The 27,513-nt window shown below is 35.4% G+C and overlaps 2 protein-coding genes across 2 annotated transcripts in view; one reads left to right on the top strand and one right to left on the bottom strand.

Moving 5' to 3' along the window:
- Nucleotides 1-651: 651 nt before the first annotated feature.
- TSPAN19 (tetraspanin 19) lies at nt 652-17,309 on the bottom strand. Its single transcript, XM_016199468.2, has 9 exons — nt 17,261-17,309; nt 12,934-13,026; nt 12,776-12,848; nt 8,031-8,155; nt 6,825-6,899; nt 4,355-4,465; nt 3,378-3,521; nt 2,069-2,152; nt 652-835 (listed from the first exon to the last, which is right to left on the bottom strand). The coding sequence occupies exons 2-9, from the start codon at nt 12,997-12,999 to the stop codon at nt 767-769; spliced, it is 747 nt and encodes a 248-aa protein (XP_016054954.2). The 5' UTR covers nt 13,000-13,026; nt 17,261-17,309; the 3' UTR covers nt 652-766.
- A 4,546-nt stretch (nt 17,310-21,855) lies between these two features.
- The window catches only part of LRRIQ1 (leucine rich repeats and IQ motif containing 1), a 200,070-nt gene continuing 194,412 nt past the window's right edge, over nt 21,856-27,513 (top strand). Inside the window, exons 1-2 of the mRNA XM_016199434.2 lie at nt 21,856-22,074; nt 23,217-23,328. Of these exons, the coding sequence (XP_016054920.2) occupies nt 21,934-22,074; nt 23,217-23,328 (253 nt within the window). The 5' untranslated portion in view covers nt 21,856-21,933. The remainder of the gene's footprint in view (nt 22,075-23,216; nt 23,329-27,513) is intronic.

Raw genomic sequence — 27,513 nt, 5'->3', positions numbered from 1 at the left:
ATGGTAGTACATAACCACATTTTTGTTGTTGCTCTTTTTTTAAAAAAATATATCTTTATTGATTTCAGAGAGAGGAAAGGAGAGGGAGAGAGAGAGAGAAACATCAATGATGAGTCATTGATCGGCTGCAGCCAGCAACCTGGGCACATGCCCCGATCGGGAATCGAACCCCGATCTCCTGGATTCTAGGTCGACTCTCAACCGCTGAGCCACACCCGGCTGGGCCATCACCACATTTTGAATTCAATATATGTGTGATATCCTCCAAATTCAAAAAATAAGTCAAAGTAAAGTTTTAAACTGCAGAACATTTTGATATTTTGAAATTTTTGATATTTTGAAAAACCAAACTAACAAAAGTTTCATGGAGTAATGTATTATAATTTCAAAATTTTTATGTTACAGCTCAGCCAGTGTTACTCAGTGGTTGAGCATCGACCTGTGAACCAAGAGGTTCTGGGTTCAATTCCCAGTCAGGGCAAATTCTCTGGGGTTTCAGGCTCCGTCCTGAGTAGAGGAAGGCAGGAGGCAGCTGATTAGTGTTTCTCTCTCATCGATGTTTCTATCTCTCTATCCCTCTCCCTTCTTCTCTCTCTAAAATCAATAAAACCATATTTAAAGAAAAATTTTATGTTATATATAACCAATGATTTCAATAACTTCTAAACTTCATTAATGTAAATCAGAACTTTTTTGAAATAAAAGAATACATTGTGCTTATTTTGAGAATTAACTAGTTTCTTTAGCACAAATTAAAATCCAATGATCACATTTTTGCATGTATTCTGTTCTTGATATGTCTGAAGAAAATGACAGTTAATGAGACTTGCAAAACCTGGAAGAAAAGGAAACAAAAGGACATCAAAATTTAATCAATATGAATAATTTGTAAAAGTTAGCACTTACTATGTAATCACCAAAATACATACTGTAAAGGGAAAAAGGGTCAAAAAGGGTGAGAAGTTTTGGAGTAAGGAACAAATGGTTGTGAATGAGAAGTCTGCAGAGAGAGTCAGCTAGAGTAACCCAGTTGTCACCAAGTTCATTTACAGAGGGTGCTAAGGAATAAATAGACTGTTCACTTTTAATTACATGGGCTATTGTTGGGCCAGATACCTTGATGAACTGCTCATCTGTTTTTTTGTTCATCATTTTTCTAACCATATCATCAATCCTACAAAACTGCCTCTTTTGGGCATAGGATCGTGAAAAGTGGCGTGCAAAGGGTAGACAGTAAACAGAGCACAGATACCATCCTCCCTCAGTCTGTCTTCAACTCCTCAGCATGAGCACGATAGCGTTTCACAATAACTATGCTAATGCTTATAAGAGTGTCTTGGCTTACCATCATTCTGAGATTAAAACTCTCACCCGTTGAAGAGGGTTTATTGGATCAATATAAAATTAAATTCAGTATCCTACTTTGACCAAACTATGCATTATATATTTATTCCACTGATAGAGTCTGCAAGGCAATAATCTATCCACTTGCAGTTTTCTTGAATCCATGGCCTTCACTTGCTCTCACCAATTGTCACTGAAACTGGAAAATGAGGTCTTGCTTCTGAAACTCATCTCTGAAGTAGGCACCATACAGGTCATAAAATATGTCTATTTTGCTTCCCAATGTATCTCTAACATCTAGTATAATACCTGAACTACAGTAGATATTCTCCACCCTACAAATTTACTGAATGAATGAATGAGTCTATGAGTGAATAGATCAACTAATGTCAAACATCTGCCTAAATTTCAGAAGTTTGCCAACTTGGCAACATGGTACTCTCACTGCTGTGATAGGAAGTATTATCTTTTTTATTTCACAAAGCAGTGAAATGATATGATACCTGCCAGTATGACCACTTATTAACAGGCTCCACCAACTTGGCTGATTTAGGAATATCATCTCCAGCTGGACCTATATATCTCTTGGTGCTAAGAGTCTCAAGGTCCTGGCTCCGATTGGATTAACTTGTCTGACTAGGTCTCCAGCAGTTTGTTCCGCAGTTCACTCTCTATCATTTATACTTAATATTTTTTATCTTTAAACATAGGAACAAAAGCTTACCTCTAAAACCAAAAGTCCAAAGTTAATTTCAATTAATGTTAAAGCATTAGCTTGATACCATGTGTTGATTTTATTTTCACAACCCTAGGGAAAAAAGTTACTTAGATTGACATGGAGATGGACATGAATCTATTACTAAGAAGAAGAGACAGAAATTAGAAATTTAACAAAGTCTAAAGAGCAAGTCAATGTCTAAGTGGAGACTGAACTTTTTAGTCCAGGGATCTTCATTTGATAGCAGGGCACCTTCGTTGCTACTTTTAAAGTTGGTATGGTGTCATGCAATTGAAATCAGAGATTTATTGTTTTGAGAGCAATTTGATTTTCTGCAGACAATTGTAACTTAGCAGGGTATATACTACCACCTAAATGATTAGTACCCACACAGGAGAAGCTTTAAAAAAAAGCAACCATCTATTTATCTATGAATAAATTATATAATTAAAAGATACATCTTAAAAACAGAACATTAGGATATAAACCATACAAAGTATTAGAAGTTCTTGGGGTGGAAATCTCTAGTTCATCAATATTCCATACCTGTAACTAGTAGCTGTTCCAGGTGAAACTGTACTCTTGCTTCTGCCAAACTTACCTGAATACCACTTGGGTCATTGCTGGGGTCCCCTCCCTTTTGTTTTTGCCAGTCTTCATACCTCTCAAATACTGGTATGGCAGCTCTCCGACCAATAGTGAGAGCAGCCAGCCTTAGCCGGTTTGGCTCAGTGGCTAGAGCATTGGCCTGCGGACTGAAGGGTCCCGGGTTCGATTTCAGCCAAGGGCACGTGCCTCGGTTGCAGGTTCAAGCCCAGGCCCCAGTTGGGAGGCAATCAATCGATGTGTCTCTCATATCAGTGTTCCTCTCTCTCTCTCTCTCCACTCTCTCTGAAAAGCAATGGGAAAAATATCCTCAGGTGAGGATTTAAAAAAAAAACTAGTGAGAGCTGCCAATAGCGCCTCCTTCCTCTGCAAGGATTTGGGAACAAGGATAAGGAGGGAAGCTGGTGGTACCCCAAGTTCTAGTAGCACTCAGATCACATGCTCTGAAAAGTTTATTTATTATATTATTATTTATTTATTATTATATATTATATATTATAATAATATATTTATTATATATTATTTATTTATTCAATATTATTATATTGAACCCTAAATATGGGTTCAATTTAGCTAAGTCGCTTGAAAACCTGATCACCATAAATAACACTGTTTTTATATAAAAATCTGCTCAGAATTCTAAATCCACTTGCAAAGAAAAGAAAAAAAGGCACTGTAAATACTTGCAGCAGCTTTGACTTATCTTTACCTCCTGGTAAGTTGCATTCAGTGGCTCATCGCAAAACCACTGTCTTACTGTAGAATTCGTGCAAGAACATGGTACCTGTTCTGAATTTTCTTTATTCTTATTCTTTATCCAATCTGTGTAATTGTTTTGGCCGCAACACTGTAACTAGGAAAAAAAGATTTTATGAATTTTACCATAAAATATTCAAAACACAGTTAATTATATAGTTCCTATGCACATTAAAGTGTTTTTATGATAAATTTATTAATTTACTCTTTATTGAAATGTAGTAAATTAAGCAAATAAGTACACATTTGTTTGTTTGATCTATTACTTTTTTGCTGCTGTTATTGATGTAAACACCTATTCCTGTAAATTATTTGGCTGACCATATCAATTCCCTTCCCTGCCCAGAAAGATCCAAAATGTTAAATAATAATCCTAGGAAAATTAACTAATAAGTATTAGTACCTAACTATGTCCCAGATCCAAGGCTTTCTAAATGTTCTATATATTACTTCATTTATTCCTGCCAACTAGAAGTAGGTGTTATTCTGACCATTTTACTAATATGATATGTCAAATTAAGAAAATTACTTGTCCAGGGTCACAAAGCTACTGTGTGACAATCCCAACATTCAAGCTCAAATGGGAACCATCAAGCTACTCTGCTGCCAGCAGGGACTGTGCTCAGATTTACCTCCCATGGGTACAGGAGGACAACTGGCCCTCCTTGGCAGAAGACCACCAGCACTTTTATAGGGAAAACAGGTTAAAAAGCACATCACTTAACCCAGAAAAGGAGCTATACGTTACAAAAGGAAGATAAAACTCAGATCCGTAAGTTGAAACAATGCGATTATATCCTGTTTGTTTGGAAGAAATACAAAACATCTCATTTCTCTGTCCCTATCTCCTAGCCTTCCCTGTATTGCTCCCTACCCTACAGGGGTCACCTTTGACATCGGAATTTTAGTTTTATGCTAATTTAGTCTTACCTTTTTCTGCAGCTCATTCAGAATAATCCACTTAGATACATCTTCAGTCACATCTTTAGATCCGTACTGAGAAATAACTAAATCAATTTCATCCCACCATACTTGGTGGACCTGTTGAAAATTGTATTAAAAGTGAACTTTTGATGGAAACGTTCATGTCTCGTCATAAGGAAAGGTTATTCAAAGTCAGCTCGTTGTTATCTGCTTATGTCTAAATGCTTTCTTTCTTCCTTGCAACTATTTTTAGCAATCTCGGTGAGTGCTGATACATTTGGTCTTACTTAAACTTTCAAAAGTCCATGACTTTCATAACTAATTCCTAATTTGGTCTCTAAAATGCCAAAAGCTAGAAAGAACAAATACTATCGCCATTTTATGAACAAGGATACAGATACTCAGAGAATTTAATTATTTGCTTTGTTTACATGAATAAGGAAAAGGAGCTGAGACTTCTAAATATGGTTTATTTAAATTCTAGTCTAATGACTTTTCATTGTGTTCTGCTGTCTTTGGATAATGAACACTAAATAACTAGTATGAATACTATAATAATTGAGACATCTGTACAAATTAGACCCTCATGCAGTTACTTATATGTCTATGCTTTAACAGATTTAAGATTAGAATAATATAAAGTGCTATTTAGAGCTTTAAGTTATCTAACTTATTCTCTAAGTTAATTTTTATTTAAAACAGAAAATGATGTTTTTCCATTTTATATTTTTGTGGGGAAAGGACAGACTCATGTCCCCACTTACCCTCTAAGCATTATTTGGGAGATCCAAAGCACTTATGAATCATACCTTAGTACATAAGAGTAAAATGAATTTCCTAAATAATTTGTGTGACTACAATATAAATAAAATTCCCTCACACCTATTCAATCTAACAAGCATCCGTTGAAGCCCTAGTGCATCTCTAACACTGAACGAGGCACTGGAGATAGTACGAGATTTAGAGGCTCATAAGAACTTAATCGACTTTGAATGTAGAAGACAATCAATGTAAACAAAGTTGTTATTCTCTGTGATGAGCCAATAGGGGTTTGAGTCCAGGCTCTGTTATTTGGTCATGATATATTTAAGCAAGTATTTCTCCTCTTAAAGCCTCAATTTCCTGTTCTAGAAAGTAGGGCTATGCACCTCTGGGAGGATCGATAGCATAAGGCCTAGATAGTGCTTATCACAGTCTCTGGCGCAAGGTAGTCATTATTAAATGATTCTTATTATTCTTAGAGTAAAAAGGAATCTGTGAATAATACTTAAGTAAATGCGGGTGACACTGATAAACTATATTTATGTGTTAAGGGTTCTTAAGTATTATATTCAGGTCTTATCACTAGTTCCAAAATTTAGAAGATGACGGTTTGGGACCTGGTGCTCTGCCACCAAAGCAGCTTTATAGGACTTACCTGTTGTACACACACACACACACACACAAACATTTTGGATGTAGAGAGAAGAAATTTTAGCTACAAATGCCAGGCCATTAACAATAGACCCTGGGTGGTTAGATACCCAGGACAGATGCTAAGTACAAGAGAGCAAATAAAGTTGGAGGGCAGAGGTATTATGTAGGAGATTTTGTTGGGGGGTGGCCATTACTTTGGTATCTACATATAGAGAGAATTTGAATGCTGGGAAGCAGAGGAATTAATCATGGGCTAATTTAAAATTAATAAAGGGAAGGAAGAGGGCTCTTAAGTCGCTACTGTATGACAGGAACTTTGAAAATTGTCAGTTAATGATAACGCTATCGGGGATAGGCATTAACCACATGATACAGATGAAGATGTGGACTTCGGGCTGTAAGGTATCTAATCACATGAAAATCTGTATGACTTCAAGTCCATGCTCTTTTTACCACAGGACAACCTCACATAATACAAAGAAAGACCCTGACCGCACTGAAACACTGACATTGCTTAAGGGATTAAAAGTAACTGCAGGCTATAATGGGTAGGTTTTGTTAGGGAAAGTTTCTTCAGGCAATTTATTATGTGTTATTTGAACTTATCTAATTAATTTAACTATATCACTCATGACCATACCTGTGCAAAATACATGAATTATTCAGTCCATCTTAATGAAATTGGTAAATTTCAAATTAGTACAAGTTGAAAGTATTACTTTATAGAAGAGAATATAGTAAAGTGATTGGGCCAGCAGTGGTAGCCAGGGGACTGGGGGGCCAATTTTGGATTTCCTACACTCAGCATCTTCTCCTCTACCTCCACATTCTGAATTATTTGCAACATTCTCAATCTTCTGCAGAGTAAAAGACAAGTTCCCGAACCCACCCTTCCAATCTGATATCTGGCCCCTTACTGTATAGAGAATTCTAGTACCTTCATTGACTCTTTTCCCACCAAAGACATTTACCTTTAGTTTTAATATAAGCTTATAGGTCTCAGTAATCTAAGGTATCCAATTTTCTTTCAATTTCAAATAAAAGCATGATCCTTCCGTACCTCCTCTTTCCTTGTGAAGATGAATGCTGAAAGTACAGCTTGAACACCAAAAGCCCATATTAACAGTACTGCATACTAAAACAGAAGAAAAACAGAGTGATGACTATGCTTCTAATATATTTTTTAGATGCTGCAATGTGGGAAATGTACATCATATGAAATATTCAGTCTTATAATATGCATGGGTATTGCTGAGGTTTCTTGTTCTCATACACAAGAGTGAAATTATGAAAACAAAGAGCAAATAAAAAAATATTAATGGACATTTGGATGAGTATGCTAGAAGGAAGTGACAGTATTTCCTGAGAACCCTCACAGATTATATTGTTTAATGGAGATGTTGTTGATACCATCTTCATTCAGATCTAAAACTGTCACAGAAATTAGTCAATTCCCTTGACCAGTGTAGACTGAAAATCAGTGTCTAGAGTGACCACCAGACTTTTAGTGCTGCATAAAAGGTAAGTATCTCTGCATTCTTCCTGGCAAGACAGAATGTCTGCAGTTAAATTTCTATTTATCTTCTTGACAGGAAAGTGCTTGTGAATTAAAATTAATTAGATTTATATGAAATGTTAAAAATTATATTCCATCTAAGTGTGTGAATTGTGACACATAGCTACCACATGTATGGTAAATGGCTCATGTTAGGTTTATGTTCCTGATTATAATTTATCTTTTCATGTTACATGCCTTCGGAGAGAGAGAATACTAGCCAGAGTCTAGAGTCTGCCCCTCTCAGCAGTTACATTTATCTTTGTTAAATAATAAACTGTGATCTCAGTGATAAGTTGGGTCTCTACATGCATGCCCAAAAGGTAAAAACACGCTGACTACAGGATTTTTCCTTTTGCTTGCTAAGGTACAATGCTCATTGATGTTAATATACTTTATTCTGATATTTGTCTTCAGATTCTTAGGTTGGTTAGTTGTAGTTCACCTTAAAAGATGGGTTCTTATTGACTTTGTGCTAAAAATTAATACCTAAGTGTGCAAGTGCTGAGGTACAGATTTGATCCATGGAAAACTCTCCCCCTAAATTCTACCTAGAAAAGTTTCTTGGAAGGGGGCTCTTTATTTGCCTTATTTGCCCAAGGGCACTCTGTGCTGTAATGTTGTGGTAACATAGATCATTCAGATCATTTGTGTGATCTGGACACTCAAAATTGAAGAGACACATTCATGCTCTTGAAGTGAAATACATACCAGAATTAGGAGGCATCTGACTTCATTGTGAATTCCCAAATAACCCAAGAGAAAAAGAAGAACAATAGCCGATCCAGTTCCAATCAAAATTCTAAAAATATATACTATCAAGTGATTATTTTCATCTGTGGAAATCATAAAATAACTTATTATTCAGTAATGTTTATTTTCTACTTAGTTATAAATGCAGCAACCCAAGTTTTCTCTAAGCAGCTTTTGCCAGACTACTAGGATCCTTTCTTTCTCTTTTTTAAACTTTATTCTAGACCCTCTTACTTCCTTGTAGAAACAACTTTTCTTCCTTTAATGACATGATGGAGATCTCTTCAGTTTCAGAAGATCTCTTTACCCTTACCTTATCTTCATTGTCTTCCATAAAAGAAGACAATTTTTTCCCTAAGGTGAACTCTTCTACAAGTAATGTACTTCAAACATTGATGTATTTATTCATTCATCAGAAAAAATTTAAGTACTTAAAATGTATAGGTTAAGTTACCCTGACATTATTGCTAATATGATCCTATTAAAGCTGTTTTATTCTGTCCATATCAAAATTGAGCTCTCTGTGCTAGAGGACTGTATATATAGATACACACATACACACACACACACACACACACACACACACATATATTAAATAGAATAGTTAAACCATAGAAATCACCAAATACCATAAATCAAAACTGCATCCCCAAACCTGTTAAACCCTACCCAGCACACGTTGGGTAAAGGGCACCTAGTCCAGCAAGGCGAGGAGGCTGGAAGGTATAGACAGTCCAGATTACTGAAGAAAGTAACATCTGACTTCAGGCTTTAAATGATAATTAGAAATATCTACAGTGGAATAGTAGAAGCATCTGGAGACTCAGAACAGTGCCTTGTGTGTAGGAAGCTCTGCTTTGTTGGTGCTTACAGTTTGATCCTGTGAGACTGGAAAAGTTTGCAGGGGCCCAATTATGGGCATTTTGAATAGTGTTTTCTAGTCTTCTTTACTGGAATTAAACTCCACGAGGACAGGACCTTTATCTGTCCTGTATACTACTGTACCCTCAGCTCATGGGATAGTACACTATGTGTAGAATATTCTCTGTAAATATATTTGTCATTTGAATAAATAATGGCAATAGGGAGCCAGAGAAAGGTTTTTATTTATTAAAATATGTTTTTATTGATTTTTAGAGAGAAAGGAAGGGAGAGGGATAGATAGAAACATCAGTGAGAGAGAAACATCATGGATCAGCTGCCTTCTGCATGCCCCCTACTGGGGATCAAACCCCAAACCCAGGGATGTGCACTGAACTGTAACTTCTGGGTTCCTAGGTCAACACTCAACCAACGAGCCACACCAGCTGGGCGAGAGAAAGGCTTTAATGTTACATGATTAAATTTGTCTTTTAAATTAATTCATTCAGTGGCATTTGGAAAATGGCTGAGGAAGGTCAGAGCACAGGGCTATTAGGGGCTATTACAGTGGCAAAGGGTAGATGGGGACTTTAGGTGGCATGGTGTTATTACAAATGGAGAGGTGAGGGCAGAATACTTTAAAAAGAGGTAAATTAAGGAAAAGATGGGATAAAAAAAGGGAAGGTCCTGGTATTTCTTGCCTCAAACTGTTTCCTTTTCAGTTCCATGTCCTGAAACCTTGATTGAGATTTCACTAAGTGTTTTAAATACATGACTAAAGTGTGCAACTTTAGATTTCCCTTAAAAAAATTATTTGCCTTCTCTTTTCCACATCTCACAGCCTAGAGAACAGAGTTGGTGTTGAGCCAATCAAGGACAACTTTAGGACTAGCAGAGCAACAATACAGGAAGAACTGGGGTTTCTCAGTGAAGCAGCAATCTCCCTATGGTTTGTTATATTAAATATCCATTTTGTTTGAAAAAAAATATCTTAAAGGAGCCTGCCCGGGAGTGGCTCAGTGGTTGAGCATCGACCCAGGATCCAGGAGATGATGATTCAGTTCCCAGTCAGGGCACATGCCCAGGCTGCAGGCTCCATCCCCAGTCGGGGGCGTGCAGGGGGCAGCTGATCAATGATTCATCATTGATGTCTCTCTCTCTCTCTCTCTCTTCCTCTCTCTGAAATCAATAAAGACATATATACACACACATATATGTATATACACACACATAGATATATACACATTAGGGTTAATGAGAATTATCTGTCCAGTCCAAAATGGAGGGGAAAAAAGGAAAAAAAAATGACTTAAAAAAAATGACTTGCTGCTGACAAATTACTACATTATTAAATCAAATGAGAGTGCTCAGCCCAGGGTCTGGCACAGCCAACACTACATAAGTGGGAGTTACTATTGTCGTTATTGTGTGGAAGGAAAAGAGAGATAGAAAGGTCCATACACCCATTTACTCTAAGAACGCCCCTAATGCACTCATTTTCCATAAGCAAAGGATTACACAAAGAGAATAAATGTATTAAGCACTTAGGAATAGCTGAAGTTTAGCTAAATTATTCAACACTTTGTAACACTGTATTACATATTAAACCTTTTTATTTAGCTTTATTTTTTCTATAAACATGTTTTTTCTTACTTGATATCCATTAAGAAATAGGTTGGCTCTATACCACATGCTTTCACCATATATTTAATGATTAACAGTGCCATTCAGCAGAACTAACTGAAACAAAAGGAAAAATTCCACATCTGTGCTGTGCAGTAAGGTAGCCAATACCCACTAGCCACATATAATCACTGAGCACTTAAAATGTGGCTTCCTTCCTGCCAACAGAGGATATTTATATGAAAATAATCCTTAGGCTATTGAACTTCAGTCCACAGTGAACACAGCATATGATAAAATAAGGACAATGTAAAGATCTAAAGGCTTTTTTAAATAAAGTTAAATGTATTCAATTATTGTATTCACAATTAGAAAACATTTTAAACATATGTTTACATAAATATATGAAATAAAAATATTATATATATAAAAATATATATATTTTAAACAGACATGACCTTTAATATGATGATGTGCACAATGGTGATACTATTTGCAAGGACATTTTGATTTCTTTTTTTTTTTATCCTCACCCAAGGATATTTTTTCTATTGCTTTTTCAGACAGAGAGAGAGAGAGAGAGAGAAACATTGATGTGAGAGAGACACATTGATTGGTTGCCTGCTCCCAGGGATAGGAATCGAGCTTGTAATCTAGGTATGTGCCCTTGGTCGGAATCAAACCTGGGACTCTTCACTTCAATGGCTGACGCTCTGACCACTGAGCCAAACTGGCTAGAGATGGTTTCTTTTTTTAAAAAATATTTTTTTATTGATTTCAAAGAGAGGAAGGGAGGGAGAGAGATAGAAACATCAATGATGAGAGTCATTGATTGGCTGCCTCTTACATGCCCCCCACTGGGGATCCAGCCGCCAACCTGGTCATGTGTCCTGATGGAAATCGAACTCTGACCTCCTGGTTCATAGGTTGACGCTCAACCACTGAGCCACTCTGGCTGAGCTGTATTAAAATATATTTAATAAATACTGGAGACACACAAAACATATCTGAACAAACACACTGGGAAAGGTATGGAGATGCATTTGGGCCTTGCAAAAATCAGAGGTAGATGATGTCTCTCCCTCCTCTCTGTCTCTCTCTGGAATCTGATTCCTCCAGCTGCTGCTGTGCCTCAATTCATAAGGTTAAAATATGGCCATTGATAGATTCTGTGTTTCACAGTCTTGGCTACCTGGGGTGAGACTAATTCTGGAGTCTTTTAACTTCAAATTCAGAATTCTATGGGAAATATTTGTATTGAGATAAAATTGGCATAAAACATTGCATAAGTTTAAAGTGTACAATGTGTTGGCTTGATACATTTAGGTACTATAACATGATTACTATGGTAGCATTAACTAATGCCTTTAGCCTCTCACATATTTGTCATTTATTTTTGTGTTGTGAGTAGTTAAGATTTAGTCTCTTAGTATCTTTGAAGTTTATAGTACAGTGCTGTTGACTATGATTACCATGTTCTGCATAAAATTGCCAGAATTTATTTATCTATTAATTATAAGTTTGTACCCTTAAACAATATATCTCTAATTCCCCCACCCCCTAACCCTGATAACCACCATTATACTCTGTTTTTATTAAGTTCTTTTTTTAGATTCCACTTATAAGAGACATCATACAGTATTTGTTCTCTGACTGTCTATATCACTTAGCATAATACTTTCAAGGTCCATCTGTGGTGTCACAAATGGCAGAATTTCTGTCTTTCTCACGGTGGAATAATATTCCTATATATATGTATGTACATCCTATCTTCTTTACCCATTTATCCATTGATGGACACTTAGATTGTTTGCATAGGAAACAATATTTTATTTCTAACTATGTGATGAGAATAAATGGTAACTGAGTTTTAAAAGAGATTATTTAACTTGGGCAATGAATCTATGTTTATCTCCATTATCTTTTCAAATCTACAGATCTGTAAAGGTCCAGAGTTAGCAAAATAATCACAGTCTTCCATTTCTCTCATTCCTCTTGTCCAAAATACCTAGCTTTCTCTCAAAATTTTCTCTCCCTTACGGTCTTGGATTTAGCCTGTCATTTATTAAGGTGTATCTAAAACCAAATGACAAAAACCTTCAGATGAAAACATTGACTTTTAGAGAAATACTGCCACCTGCTGAATAAATCATATAAACAATTGTTTAAAATGGAATGCCTTGTTTCATTCAGAGAGAAAAAGAAAAATAGATACATACCTAGAGCACTGAAAAAAATATTTCTATCTAATAAAAGCCATGCACCAAATCCCATGAGTAAAAGTCCAAGAACCTACAAAAAAGAGTCAATGTGATTTTTAGTAATTGCCAATAAAAATACATTACATTTTTTCTAGACTAATTTTTAAGATTCTTACCAAGAAAGCTCCATTAATGAGATTAAGAAAGTATTTTAAAATTAATGATTTGCTTTTCCTTAACATTCTTTTCCTCTCCAGATACTGATGATTCTGAAAAGATAAGCACAACTTTTACTGTAAACACTAGCTATAGTAACAACTTTAAATGATTCTGCTTAGTAACATTTACTTGTACATTTTTCTTCTCATACCAGTGATCAGTATAACACTCCCTTCTGCCCTCTCAAATATGACATATTGAAATTATTCAATTAGTCTATAATTTAGGATATACAGTATGAGAAAAGGAACTTAAGTTTGTTTTAATCAAATATTGTTTTCCAGAGAGCCACTTTTCCTAAAACTTCTATGGAAAAACCAACATCCCATTTTGTTGTTGCATTACTGCATATCAATTGTTTTAAAATTTCCTGGGTGCGTTTCTGGGTTCTCTCTGTGGTTAAAAACTGGTAACGGACTGCAGGTAAATGGATAACATAAGCTAAGCAGACTTGAGGTCTTCCCTTGAGAGGTGATGTCATGGGAATGAGTGAAAGAGAAGAGGGATTGACTAGAGATAAAAATAAGCAGAAGTGCGATATAATTAGGAATTTGGATTTTTTTAAAGATGACTTTTACAAAAAGAGAAAATAATCCAAACAGGATCTCATAGAAATGAAGAGAAAAAGAAATTTCTAAATGGTGTTACATGATACAGAGATAAAAGGGTGAGAATTTAATATTCTCAGTCAGCCAATTTGGTAAGGAAGAAGTTCATGGTAACTTCAAAACGGCAGTGTTATAGTCCATTTGGTCTGTTAAAACTAAATACCACAGACTAGACAGCTTATAAATAACAAAAATTTATTTCTCATAGTTTTGGAGGCCAGAAGTCAGGATCAGGGTGCCAGTATGGCTGGGTGAGACCCTCTTCCAGGTCTCGAACTTCTAGTATGTTCACATAGTGAAAGGGGCTAGAGTGCAGTGTGGGATCTCTTTTATAAGAGCACCAATTCCATTCATGAGGAATCCACCTATGACTTAATCACCTCCTAAAAGTCCCATCTTCTAACACCATCACTTTGGGTGTAAGGATTCCAACGTGAATTTGGGGTGCATACAAACATTCAGACCATAGCAAGGAGTTCAAGTGAAAGAGTTAGAACACAGAAAACAGAGTGTCTAAGCAACAAGTCAGGGACGCTCACAACAATGTTTGCACAGAATGGTAAGAGATGTGCCGCTCTTTTCAGCCACAAGCCCCACATACTGGAAACAATAGCAATGAAAATGTAGATGGATGAACACAAAGAGGCACAACAAGTCAGTGCAGGTCCTATTTAAATATTTGTAGCATGGAAGAGCTATATTTTCTTTTGCTATAGATGCAGTATTTCTTTTGTTCATTTCCTAATTAACTAATTAATGATCCAACAGCAGAGGTATTTTTTAATAGCATCAATGCTATAGGGAGGGATAATTTACAATAATTAATCTATTCATAGTGTAATTGTTTACTAATTAAATAATACTCTAATCACTTTTATTGTTGTTTTTAAGTTCCTTCTAAATGCCAGGAAATGGGAACATAAAAATGAATAAATAAAATAAACCATGAAGGAGTCAAGTATTGAAACCTGTGGCCAACTATGAATTACCCACTGGGGTTGGGTGGTAGTAATAAAGGGAACTGGGATGTTTCAAAGAGGAGATGACTTTGAGATGATCCTTGATAAATGATTAAGACAGATAAAAATAGGATAGAGGGAGGAAGTTTTCAAGATAGATGGAACACTGTGTTCACAAGCTTTACAGAGAAGTGCATGGGGCATGGGTCAGAGTGGCAAGAGCAAATGCCCTTTACAAAAGTACAAACCTCAAAGAGGTGTGGTGAAAATTAAATGAGATTATGTTTGTAAAGCTTTTAACCCAATGCCTGGCTAAATGCTCGCTATTAATCTCATTATACCACATCTTAGTATAGAAACACTAAGGTTATACAAGGGAGGTGGGCATGAGGATGGGAAATGGGAAGGGCACGGTGGGAAAGTGATGGACTCTGAAGTAGGTGGTCTTGGCAGCTGCTGGGAGAGAGCACGAAGAGGGTTAGAGAGGGAACCTGAAGGTTTGGGATAGTCTTTAAGTGGAAAAAGAGAAGCAGAGGCCTAAGAATCTAACATTTTGGGTTGCCCATTAAAAATATTATGGCTCTGTAATCATCCTTAAGGAAACAAAACAAACGAGCAAATACAGTCCACGCAGCTATGTGAGTACTACGATGATATCCACGGTACTTAAACTACATGACTACCAGATGAAGAGCGAGTCATCTGTTCAAGAGTGCTATTAATCTAAAGTCCACCGGCAATTAATGTTTTCAAGCAAATCTTATTCTTGTCTGGTAGCTGAGGAGTAAACAGTTTTCTTTCAACTTTTTATTCCCTCCATAAATATTATATGCTCTCTAGGGAGATATGTGTGTTAGGGAAATAGGATATAAACCAAGCAGACATGTGATAATTTTTAAAAAAGAGCAAAATTTAATGGAAAAAAAAAGTTACTTATAAAATGAAAAACACACACACACACCTTATTCAGGTTAAAAGGTTATTGTCAATTTAATTAAAAAGCAAGGTTACAGGCAAACTAACATATACAATGTTAGGCTCTAATTTCCAGGGAGATTGCAATTAAATAGATTTCTGCTAAACACTGTATCATTAAATAATGATTTCAAGTTAAATTGATTTATAATCTATAACTATTTGAGATAACTGTTGTACTTTGTTCCTTAATTAGTGATATTAACCAATGATCGATAAGGTATGGGTAATTGCTATGATTATCAGTTTTCTTCCAAAGTAAAAAATAATGTGAGAATGTAAGACATGTAGTAACACTCACCATGGATTAATTTATCTTCAGAGGAACTTTCAATATTTTAATTTTTGTCCTCACTTTGTTTGACAAGGTAAGCTTTAAGAAGGAAAGCAATCTAGACATCATCTTCAAAGTAGCTGATTACTAAATTAGCTATGTAAAATTAGTCTTAGAAATTAATTGATTACTAATGGATTGTATACATTTTTAGGAAAAGTCTGAAAAATTTCATAATTACAAATAAAATTAAGTTTAATTTAAAAAATATATATATCTTTAAGATTGATTTCAGAGCAAGGAAGGGAGAGGGAGAGAGAGAAATAGAAACATCAGTGATGAGAGATTCGTCATTGATCAGCTGCCTCCTGCATGTCCCCAACTGGGGATGGAGCCCACAACCCTAGCATGTGCCTCGATCCAGAACTGAACTATGATCTTCTGGATCTTAGGTCGATGCTCAACTGCTGAGCCACGCCCGCTGGGCTACGCTTAAATTTTTTACATGTTAATTTCAACCTAATATCAAAGCCTGACCATTATAAGTGAAGAGTTTGAATAGTCTATAAGCCAGCAGTGAAACTAAACTAAAAAGAAAAGGAGCATTTTGGCATGGACTTTGATAATGAAAATATTCTAAATTTAATTAGATCTAAAACCAGGAGTAATCTATTTTTGAAAATCATTATCTTTCCTGAATGAGGCACTAACGTGTTTTATTAATATCAAAAGTCTACTGATTTCTCACTCTATATTATTAATTCTCATGTTGATGCAATACAAGTTTATTGTTACCAAGCAACAGAGTATATTTCTTTACAAAGGCTCAATGAAATGTTTGCTTTTAGCTTACCGTCTGTCAGATATTTTTTACAATTATGCATAGCTACTTCCTCTTGGAATTTAGTTATTTGTTTGCAAACTTTAAACAATTAAAATCAGAAATTTTTTTACTAACTAAAATGAAATTTCACATTTGTGCACTGTATATTTGCTCCACGCACAAACTTCGATCAATTTTTAAGTAAAAACTAAAGAGCATGATATACACTTAAACTTCAAATTTCATATTAAAACAGTGAGAGTCACCGTCAATATTTTACAGGAAAACACATTCCAGAAAATAATTTTTCTAATTCCTCACCCCACTCACTCATTCGTTTAGAGGTTTTTTGATAGGCATTGAGTGACAATGGACTTTTTTTTTTTTTTTTAAAGAAACTGTTGTCATGGAAGGCAAAAAATTTATTAGCTTCTCTTTCATATTTCCAGACCCCACAAATCACTATCCAGGATTAAGATTTTGTGAAATGAACAGAGGCGATTTAACATTCACTAGATGCAAGTAATAAATATAGATAAATCAGAGACAATTTAAAGGTCAGGGTACCTCTATTTGGGTAATTGTAACAAAAATGTCATTACTTTATTAACTACTTTCCAAAATTATTTAAATATTAAAATCTACCTAAGCTTCTTATCCAGCTCCTGAGGCGCAGCGTTCGGTCCAATTTCGGAAAGAGATAGTTTGTCCCACTGGGGCACCGGTAAGAAAAGCCGGTCCCTCTGCCGCGGGATTGGCTGTTGCCATGGTTACACTTTGTTTGGCGCTTCCGGGCGCTGTCTTCCAAGTCCGCCGAGGGATTTAGCGGCCGGTGGGTGAGCGGGGCCCTGCCGGCGCGGGCTCCTGGTGAGGGAGGACAGGCGGCGCGGCGGGCGCGCGGGCGGGGTCGGGCCCTCGGCCGAGGCCGGGTTTAGGGCAGAAGCGGGAGAGCCCGCGGGCTGGGCGCCGGCTGCGAGTCCCGGGCGCCCCAGCTCCCTGCAGGCTTGGAGATCCTGTCGCTCACTCACAGCTCGGAGATCCACCCACTCGAGCTACCCCCAAGGGATTGCGCCCTCCCGCCTTCCCTCTTTCTTTTTCTTTCTTTACACATAATTTTGGTTACTTTTGAAAAGTAGATTTCGCTCCCCTTTTTATTATAATTGAAGAACTATGGTTGAAAGGTGGAGTTACTTCAGATTTCCCACAGTTCTAAGTGATTTATTATCAGCCTGAAGTGTTTACGGTGGAGTCAGTGCGGGGCCGCGCCGGCGGCCGCAGGGAGCGACTGCGGGCTTGAGGTGCAGCCAGTCCGAGCGGAAGTGGGGTAGGTGTGGAGCACGCATCAGGTTTTCACTAATTAGTGTGCAAACAAGAATGTAAACTTTTTACACTGATCTAAACAATTTTTTAATTGATTCCATGTTGAAATAATATTTTGGATAAAATAAGTTAAATAAAATATATTATTAAAATTAATCTCACCTGTTTCTCTTTACTTTTTAAAACGTTGCTACAGGAAAATTTACAATTACACATGTGCTCGAATATGTAATTGGACAGGACTGATCTAAAGAGCCGGTAGATGACAGAGAGGGACATATCATGGAAAGGACTCTTACCTTTACCCTATTCTCTTGGCTTTCTTTCAAAAGTTTTGTGTACCTGTGTATTTTGCTTTATAAAACATAAAGAAAGAAAGAAAGAGAGAGAGAGAGAGAGAGAGAGAGAGAGAGAGAGAGAGAGAGAGAGAGAGAGAGAGAAAAAGAAAGAAAGAGAAAGAGTTCCACCTAGACTTTGAATTGCACTTTAAGTTTGTTACAGAACCACATTTTGCACTGGTAGTGTTGTTTTATTTTCCTCTAGATGAGACAGGTTGTGGATAAAATTGAGTATTTTTAAAAATAACACTTTATTCAATTTATTGGGCTGACAAAGGTCAATATGAACATATAGGTTTCAGGTGTGGGTTTCCATGTTACAAAATCTGTATATTGCTCTGTGTGCCCACCACCCAGTCATATCTTCTCCCCTCAGCATATAGTAAGACCCCCTTTACCCCTCACCCCTCCACCCCCTTTCCTCTGGCAACCACCACACTGCTGTTTGTGTCCACAAGTTTCAGTTTTATATCCCACATATGAGTGAAATCATATGGTTCTTAGCTTTTTCTGAGTGACTTATTTCACTTAGCATAATATTCTCAAGGTCCATCCATGTTGTTACAAATGGCAATATCTCATCCTTTCTTATGGCTGAGTAGTATTCTATCATGTACATGTACCACGTTTTCTTTATCCAGCCCTCTCCTCTCCTGGGTATATACCCCCAAACTCAAAAACATGTATTTGAAAAGATATATGCACCCTATGTTCATTGCAGCATTATTCATGGTGGCCAAGACATGGAAACAACCAAAGTGTCCTTTGATAGAAATTGAGCATTTTAAAACTAGCTTAAAAAATTATGAAAGTAGTGCATATTTATTATTTAAAAATCACTCAGTATAAAGGTATGGAATGAAAATTAAAAGTTCCTCAATGTCTTCCAGCAAGTTTCTGTCTAAAAAGGAAGGGTGTGTGTGGTTACATAAAAGTGATGTTACTCTGCATATCTTTCGGCTACTTGCCATTTTTCAGTTATTTCTTCTTGGCTACATTTCCAGAGGAGTACAGTAAGTGTACTTATTTTTACTGAAGAACTTGTATATTATTCCAGTCAATGGATTCATTATAACTTACTTAAGTGTTTTCTTAGTGAATACTTAAGATATCTTTAATTAAATTTTATTGGTATAATTGTAGATTTCATGCAGTTTTAAGAAATAATACTGAAATATCCCTCATACACTCTGTCCATTATCTCCCAATGATAATATTTTGTAAACAATGGTATAATATCTCCTGACCAGGTCATTAATATTGATACAATCTGCTTATCTTATTCAGATTTCCTCAATTTTACTTGTAGTTATTTGTGTGTGTATGTGTTCTATACAGTTTTTATTATCTGAATATACTCACTTATTTACTACCACAATCAATACTGACCAGTTCCAACACTATAAGGATCTCTCATGTTGCCCCTTTATCTCTGTGATCACCTTTCTCCAACCCAATCAACTCCCAACTCCTGCCAATCACTAATATGTTCTCTGTTGATAAAATTATGGCATTTAAAAATGTTATAGAAATGAAATCATAAAGTATGTCATGCTTTGGTTTCTCAGCATAGTTCCATGTAGATTCATGGAAATTCATCTGTATTGTGACATGTATCAATAGTTCACTCTTTTTATTGCTAAGTACTATTCCATGGTATGCTTGTTCTACAGTTGGTTTAACCATTCACTTTTGAGTGACATTTTGGTTGTTTCTAGTTTGAAACTATAAGGAATAAAACTGTTGTGAACATTCATATACAAGTTTTTGTGTAAACATAAGGTTTCATTTTTCCTGGGATAAATGAGTATAGGCAATACATGTAGATCAGTCCAATTAAATCATTTCTGTGTGAAATAAAGAAATGTGATATCTCTAGCTAGAGGAAAGTCAGGCACAGGAGTTATTTTATTTTTGTATGGGAGTAAACTCCTGTGTTCATGTGAAAGGGGGTCAGTGGAATAAATATGTATGACGAGGCAGTAAACATAAGGAATTGTGGATGGAGCACAGTTCAGTAGGTGAGTAGTTACCAGACTCCAAGTAAAAGTAGATAATTATCCTTTATTAGGAAGAAGGGCTCCTCTCCTAGTGATATGAGTAGAAGTGATTTTAGGAAAAGAAATAAAAATGAGGGTGATTCATTTTCTTTGTTAAATTGACTATAAACTAAATGAAAACAGGTTACTTGTCTCATTTAATCAATGTATTTGCAGCACCTAGTACTACTGTGAATGCACCTGGTAGGCTTATAAAAATTTGATTTTTAGATGAATGAGCAAAATAAGGAAAAGAAAGAAGGGAGGGGAGAGAGGGAAGGAAGAAGGAAAGAAAGAAGGAAGGAAGAAAAAGCCAAGAAGAAGATAGAGGTTGAAAGGCCAGGAACTTGAGGAAAGAATGAAAGTTTGGAATAGTCTGGAAAATAAAATAATAGTTGACTAGTACAGTCATTTTCAAAATTATTTTTACCAAGACTCGCAGTAAAACAAACAAATAAAAAATAGATTATATTGTAACTCAAGCATGCATGCATACTTTAGAAACATACATGTGCTTTTTTCAACAATTGTTATCTTTAGTATTTATAGCGCACTTCTGATTTCTGGCCAATTCTAACATTCTGTATCCTATTTTATCATTAAAACTTGAAAAGCAAGAGCCACTAAATTAATTTTTTGATCCACTAATGCGTTATGATCTGCAATTTGAAGATTATTGGGCAAGGGGATATTCAGAAATATTGCTGTGCAGATGAGTAGCCTGACTGAGCTGGGAGAGCATTTGGTAGTGAAGAGCATAGAGTTTGGATTCAGGGTGTCTGGTTTGAATCCTGCCCCTATTACTTATTAGTGAAATGGCTATGGACGGTTAAGTAACCTCTTCCAACCTGGGTTTTCTCATCTATGCAATGACTATAGTGACCTTTAACCTGTTAAGTTGCTCTGAAGATTAAACATCATACAATGTCTTCTAGTGCCAGCTTGTCACAGCTGCTCAATACTTGGAAGCTAATGATGGTAGTTATGATGATGATGTTGATGATGTGAAGATATACTGTAATATACTGATTAACCCGTATCTATTACAAGCATTAAATATTTAAATGAAAAAAATATTGATTTTATATGCCATATATTTTCCATTATTACATGTTATTGTTGGAAAATGTGGATATCTCTGATAAAATAAACAACTCGGAGATAGTAAGTAGAAAATAGCCCTATGTTTCCCCATACATAGACTTAAGTTGTTCTCTTGTGAGTATTTTAATTTCTGATATTCAAGCTGTTCATAGGTATTTTTCCATTAGACATTTCCATGAGGATGAGTTTTACTTTGGAGTGTCTTGGTTAGGAAGGTAAGCCAACGCATTCCATGTAACTTTTCCCTTAGAGAATTAAAAGTCTATTATTAGAATTGACCAGTTTGTAGTCAAACATTGAAGATATAACAAATAATTGGAGAGGGAAATCAGTGTTCTTCAATATATATGGTACAACTATAATAAGGTGTGATAAATGTTTATTAAACAAAACATGTCTATATGGAAAAATGTTGGATTATTATGACACATTAAAAAACCTGTATTTTTTATTGGCATATTAGCCTCTTTAATTTTCTTCATGCGCTTCATTGTGTTTCTGCGTTTCATTGTGAAGGATGATGGAAGATGATGATAATGATGCAAAGCTCAAAGAAGAAATAGAAGCTGAATTGGATAAAATCAGCATTTCTTCCTTGGAAAAAGATGATGCAGATAGTGATTCAAAATCAGAAACCCAGAGTGATGATAGCGATGCAGTGAGTGTTGAGATTTGGACTTTTGAGCCTTTTAACTGAAGTGAGCTTTTCAGGAGATATGTTACTTTCTCAGTGTGTTTTGTATACTTATCTCATGTTTAACTTTTGGATCACCTTTAAACAATGTATATTGATAGATACTTAAGTAAAAAAAGTATGTTGAAGATAGAAATCACCTGTAAGTCCATGTGTCTATATGTTCGTTTTTGGTAAAATTGGGATTATACCATATTATGTGTGTGTGTGTGTGTGTGTGTGTACGTGTGTGTATTTGTATCTTGCTTTTTAAAATGAATCATGAGCATTCTAATATAATTATATGTGGATGAAAGCAAAATTTATATGAAAACTTTAGATTTATAGAAATAGTTACTTTTTTGAATCAGACATGTTATCTTTTCATTTATGTATTTCCTCCAGTGTTTATATGCTTAGAAAATCTATTCATGATTCATTCTTTTACAGCAAAATTCTTAATGCAATGAAAATTTGTGTTGTGAAATGAAGATCTAATTTGAAATTTTCTTGAACATATTTAACTAATGTTCCCAGTGTCACTTGTTGAATAATCCAACTTTTCTCAATTGATTTATATCTTTTTATACATTTAGTTGTTTTACCTATGATCTATCCAAAGCTATCTATTCTTTTCCATTACTCTGTTAATTTTTGCCCTATTGTAGTTTCATATTTTTAAATTTCAAATGAGTCCAATTTTTTAGTTGTTTTGCTGTTTTAAAATCTTCTCAACTAATTTTTTTCCAAAAAATAATCATTTGTCAAGTTTCAAAAAGTAATTATATTCTATGTTCTAATTAGGATTTCAATAACCTATAATTTTTGGAAGAAAATAAAGTTTACATTATTATGTCTTTTTATCCACCGCTAATTTAAGTGAAACAAAAATCCTGAGATTGTTTATTTGATTATGAAATTTGACAGAATCATAGATATAATTCATAATACCTGAAAACGAGAAGCATATTTTCACCATACATATTTGTTTGAGCTATGCTTTTTATAGCCCTTTTACTTCATTTACACATTTTGCTCAAATTTTTGGTGTGGAGTGAAGGAGGGAATATTTGATACATAGTTTTGATAAACAATTTTATAGTTACTTTCATAATTGAAATTTTCAGGGCTTAGTTGAATTACCTGAGTCAGTTCTTCACTGTATTAACATCATAAAGAACAGGAGTAAAACTGCTGAAGAGCTCATTCTTCAGGACTTAGAAGAGACTGATGTTTTAAGTAAGTACGATTTTTATCTGCTTGGCAGATGTTTTTTGTAAGTATAGTTAACTTATAATTTAGAAATTTAAACTGTTTGAAGTACTTCTCTCTTATTTTACGCATATATTTTATCTCTAGTATAATATTTATAGTATATTGGACTGTTCAATTTAGTTCATTCTTTTTTATTACTAACCTTCCTCATATCTCCAATAAATACTAGTCACCAACATTTGCTTAACCAGTCCTAACTAAAGCCAGACATTCTATTACTTTACATTAAAGAAAAGAAAACTAATCATGGACTATTTTAAAAGTACCAGTTTACATATCTTTTTGGAGAAAAATATAATTTATAGAAAAAGCCTAACAATATTTTCTTCAAGGGAGCAAATTTACTTCTTGGAATTGTTCTAAGAAAAACAGAATAATCAAAGATTTAACTAGAATTAATCGTGGCTTGGTTTATAATGAAAAATTGCTACCATCTAAATGTTCAACAAGACCTTAGTGTGTTCAGCAAGAAACCCGTTAGACAAATATTTAATGGCATAAATATTCATGATGTATTATTAAAATTGTTATAAAGTTTAATGCCATTTATGCAAATATTAACATAAATCATAATGTGGATATTCATATGTACTCATTCAACAAATATTACTGCATGAAAGCATCTGTTCTAGCCACTGAAAATACAGCAGAGAACAAAATAGGCAAAGGTTCTACTCTGCTGTTCTAATGTGCCAGTGTGGGGGGGCAGATAAACAAATGAATAAATATGTAATATTTCAATAGAAATAACCACTGTGAAGGAAAAAAAAATCAAAATAAGGGGGTAGAGTTTGGAGGTTTCCATTTTAGATAGGGTAGTCAGAGAGGGCCTCTCTGGGGAGGTGATATTTGAATGATAACTGAGAAGGTAAGTCACATGAATATCTTAGTGAATGAGAAGATGAGCCATGAGGATATCTAGAGAGGTGGTGTTCCATTAAGAAGGAATTGCAAATGCCAAGGTATACTTGATGGGCTTAATGTGTTTTAAGAACAGTAAGCTTTTGTGGTTGTATCTAAGAATACAAGGGGTCAGATCATATAGGGCTCTTACAAACCATGTAAGAGCCCTACAATACAATAGGGCTGTTACAATAGTATGGTTAGAGATGAAAGCAGTTTGAGTATAAATGATGAAAACAGTCATATTCTAGAAACTATTTTTAAGGTAGAAGAATTTATTGATGGATTGGCATGAAAGAAAGAGAAGAAGGTGGCTCCAAGATTTTCATTTTGACCATCTGTATGAATGGATATGTAAAGACTTGCTAAATGTAGGGTCTTCACATTTTGGCATTGATTATTTATAGCTGATTTATGGGGGATTTTAATGGCATGTTCATTTATTTTTACTAAGGATTACACAATGAAAATATAAATATATTGGCAATTATATAGCTTAATTATGAAAAAAGTCAAAGGTAACAAGGACAGAAAATTAGTTACATGAAAGGTTGTATAATTACAATATGGCAGTGCTTTAGAAAAGACCCCCTGTATAGCTCTAGTCAAATAGGTGTTTTTTTTTTAAAGTTTTTTTATTGTTTAGAATATTACAGATGTCCCTTTTCTCCCCAATGACCCGTTCCACCCTGTTCCTTCCCCCTCCCCAGTCCCTCTTCCCATCATTGTCCATGTCTTTGAGTTGTGTATATATGCACATAAATTCTTTGGTTACTCTCTCCCCCTCCACCCACCCGCCCTCCTCCATCCCTCTGACATTCATTAGTCTCATCTATGCTTCCATGTCATTGAATCTATTCTGTTCTTCAGTTCATTAAGTTCTTTAGATTCCACATATAAGTGAGATCATGTGATGTTTGTCTTTCTCAGCCTGGATTATTTCACTTAGCATAATATTCTCCAGGTCCATCCATACTGTCCCAAAGGGTACGAGATTCTTCTTCTTTACAGCTGCGTAGTGTTCCATGGTGTAAATGTCCCACAGCTTTTTTATCCACTCATCTACTGATGGGCACTTCTATGAAAATACCAACAGCATATTTCACAGACCTAGAACAAACATTTCGAAAATTATATGGAACCAAAAAAGACCCCGAATAGCTGCAGCCATCTTGAGAAAAAAGAACGGAGTGGGAGGGATCACATTACCAGACTTCAAACTATATTACAAAGCCACTGTAATCAAAACGGCCTGGTATTGGTACAACAGGCTTATAGATCAATGGAAAAGAACAGAGACCCCAGAAATAGACCCACGACACTATGGTCAGTTAATATTTGACAAAGGAGGCAAGAACATACAATGGAGTAAGGACAGTCTCTTCAATAAGTGGTGCTGGGAAAATTGGACAGATACATGCAAAAGAATGAAACTAGACCACCAACTTTCACCATACACAAAAATAAACTCAAAATGGATAAAAGACTTAAATGTAAGTCACAAAACCATAAAAATCCTGGAAGAAAACATAGGCAGTAAAGTCACAGACATCCCACGTAGTGGACTTTTCACTGATACGTCTCCTAGGGCAAGAGAAACAAAGGAAAAAATAAACATATGGGACTACATCAAACTGAAAAGCTTCTGCACAGCAAAAGAAAACAGCCTCAAAATACAAAGGAACCCCACGGTCTGGGAAAACATATTTGCCAAGGATGAATCTGATAAGGGGCTAATTTCCAAAGTGTACAAAGAACTCATAGCACTCAGCAAGAGAAAGACAAACAACCCAATTAAGAAATGGGCAAAGGACTTAAATAGACACTTCTAGTCAAATAGGTTTAATGGTCTCAATGAGAAAAATAATTTTCCAAGGAAATTCTAATTATCAAAATTGATTGATAAAAATGGAAAATATTATTAAATCAATAATCTGGCAAGAAGGTGGAAAAGGATTTTTTTCCAAATATCTTTAGAAACTGGGAAAAATTTTGCAATTGAATTTTTAACCATCTGTTAAGGAGCAAAAATCTGCAGGCTATATAATAATTCAGTTATAAAAAGCTATGTATTTAATAAATAAAATTGTATAGGCATAAGACACAAAATAGAAACCAGAGGCTAACTTAATTTATGAATATAAATCTATTTATTAGGACTCCCAATTGTAGACATCAGAAGCCATTTTAGCTCCTTTAAATAGTAGGTTTTGGAGGATATTTGTTTGTGTGTTTGTTTTTCTGGGTAAGGTGGATGTTCTGGTTACTTATTGCTGCAAAACAAACTTGGGAGTTTAAAATAACAATTTGTTATTATCTTTTATAGTTCTATGGTTTGACTGGGCTTAACCAAGCAGTTCTTGCTTGGGTATCTTAGGCTTTTGGAGTCAGATGTTGATTAAGGCTGCAGTCAGCTGAAGTCTTTACTGGATTGTAATTCCAAGATGGCTTATTCAGATTTCTGGCAGTTGATGCTAATTGTTGGTTGGGAGTTCACTTGGTGCTGTCCGCTAGAGGCACCTACGTGTGGTCTCTCCCTATGGCCTGCATGACACCTGAATAGTGAGAAGGAGCATCCCATGAACAAAATACCAAGAGATTAAAGCTTTCTATGACCAATTCTCAGAAATCATGCAACATCATGTCTACCATATCCTGATGGTTTTATAGGATTAGTCTAGGTTCTGTGCAGAAGGGAACTATGCAGGGTGTGCATACCAGGAAGTGTGGGAGAGAAATCTTGGAGAGTAGCTACTACAATAAATAACAGATTGTTAACAGAACTGAAGAAACAGACTGTAGACTGAACATCCAATGTGTACAAAATACACACACACATACACTGTAGAATCTGTTACAGGAGCTGCTGTCGGATGTAATTAAGAAATTCAGAGACATTGCTCCTCTACTATGCAGTCCTATCTCCAAACCAAAGTTTCCTCTATCTATCATGGTCTGGGCCAAAAAATTAAAATATAGCTCTTTTCCTCTCTTCACACATAATGTTTTTATAAAAAATAAAGACTTACACAAATATATCAATTGGTAGAAACTAAATCACCTTAGATACTTAGCTCCAAAGGAATCTGGAGAATGTTATTTTTTGCTTTATAGCCTCTCACACAGGAAAGCATGCCAGAAAGATTGTGAATAGTTGTTGACGATGGAAATCTGTATCTGACAAAATAGCTGTGAATGGTCAGTTAACCAGCACAGTGGTCCTCTTTAAAAATAGTTTATTGTTAG

The sequence above is a fragment of the Miniopterus natalensis genome, chromosome 2 (genome assembly GCF_054644295.1).
Source record: "Miniopterus natalensis isolate mMinNat1 chromosome 2, mMinNat1.hap1, whole genome shotgun sequence".
NCBI lineage: Eukaryota > Metazoa > Chordata > Mammalia > Chiroptera > Miniopteridae > Miniopterus > Miniopterus natalensis.
The sequence above is the reverse complement of the archived record's forward strand: the minus strand, read 5'-3'. Positions and strand labels throughout refer to the sequence as shown.

What these genes read in the sequence shown, in the direction of transcription:
- TSPAN19 (XM_016199468.2), bottom strand. Translation starts at nt 12,999, where the DNA reads ATGTTAAGGAAAAGCAAATCATTAATTTTAAAATACTTTCTTAATCTC. An exon ending in TATTTTTTTCAGTGCTCTAG is followed by an intron (nt 8,156 to 12,775) that starts GTATGTATCTAT and finishes TGATTTCCACAG; the next exon opens with ATGAAAATAATCACTTGATA. An exon ending in TTGGACTTTTGGTTTTAGAG is followed by an intron (nt 836 to 2,068) that starts GTAAGCTTTTGT and finishes CTTTTCTTCCAG; the next exon opens with GTTTTGCAAGTCTCATTAAC.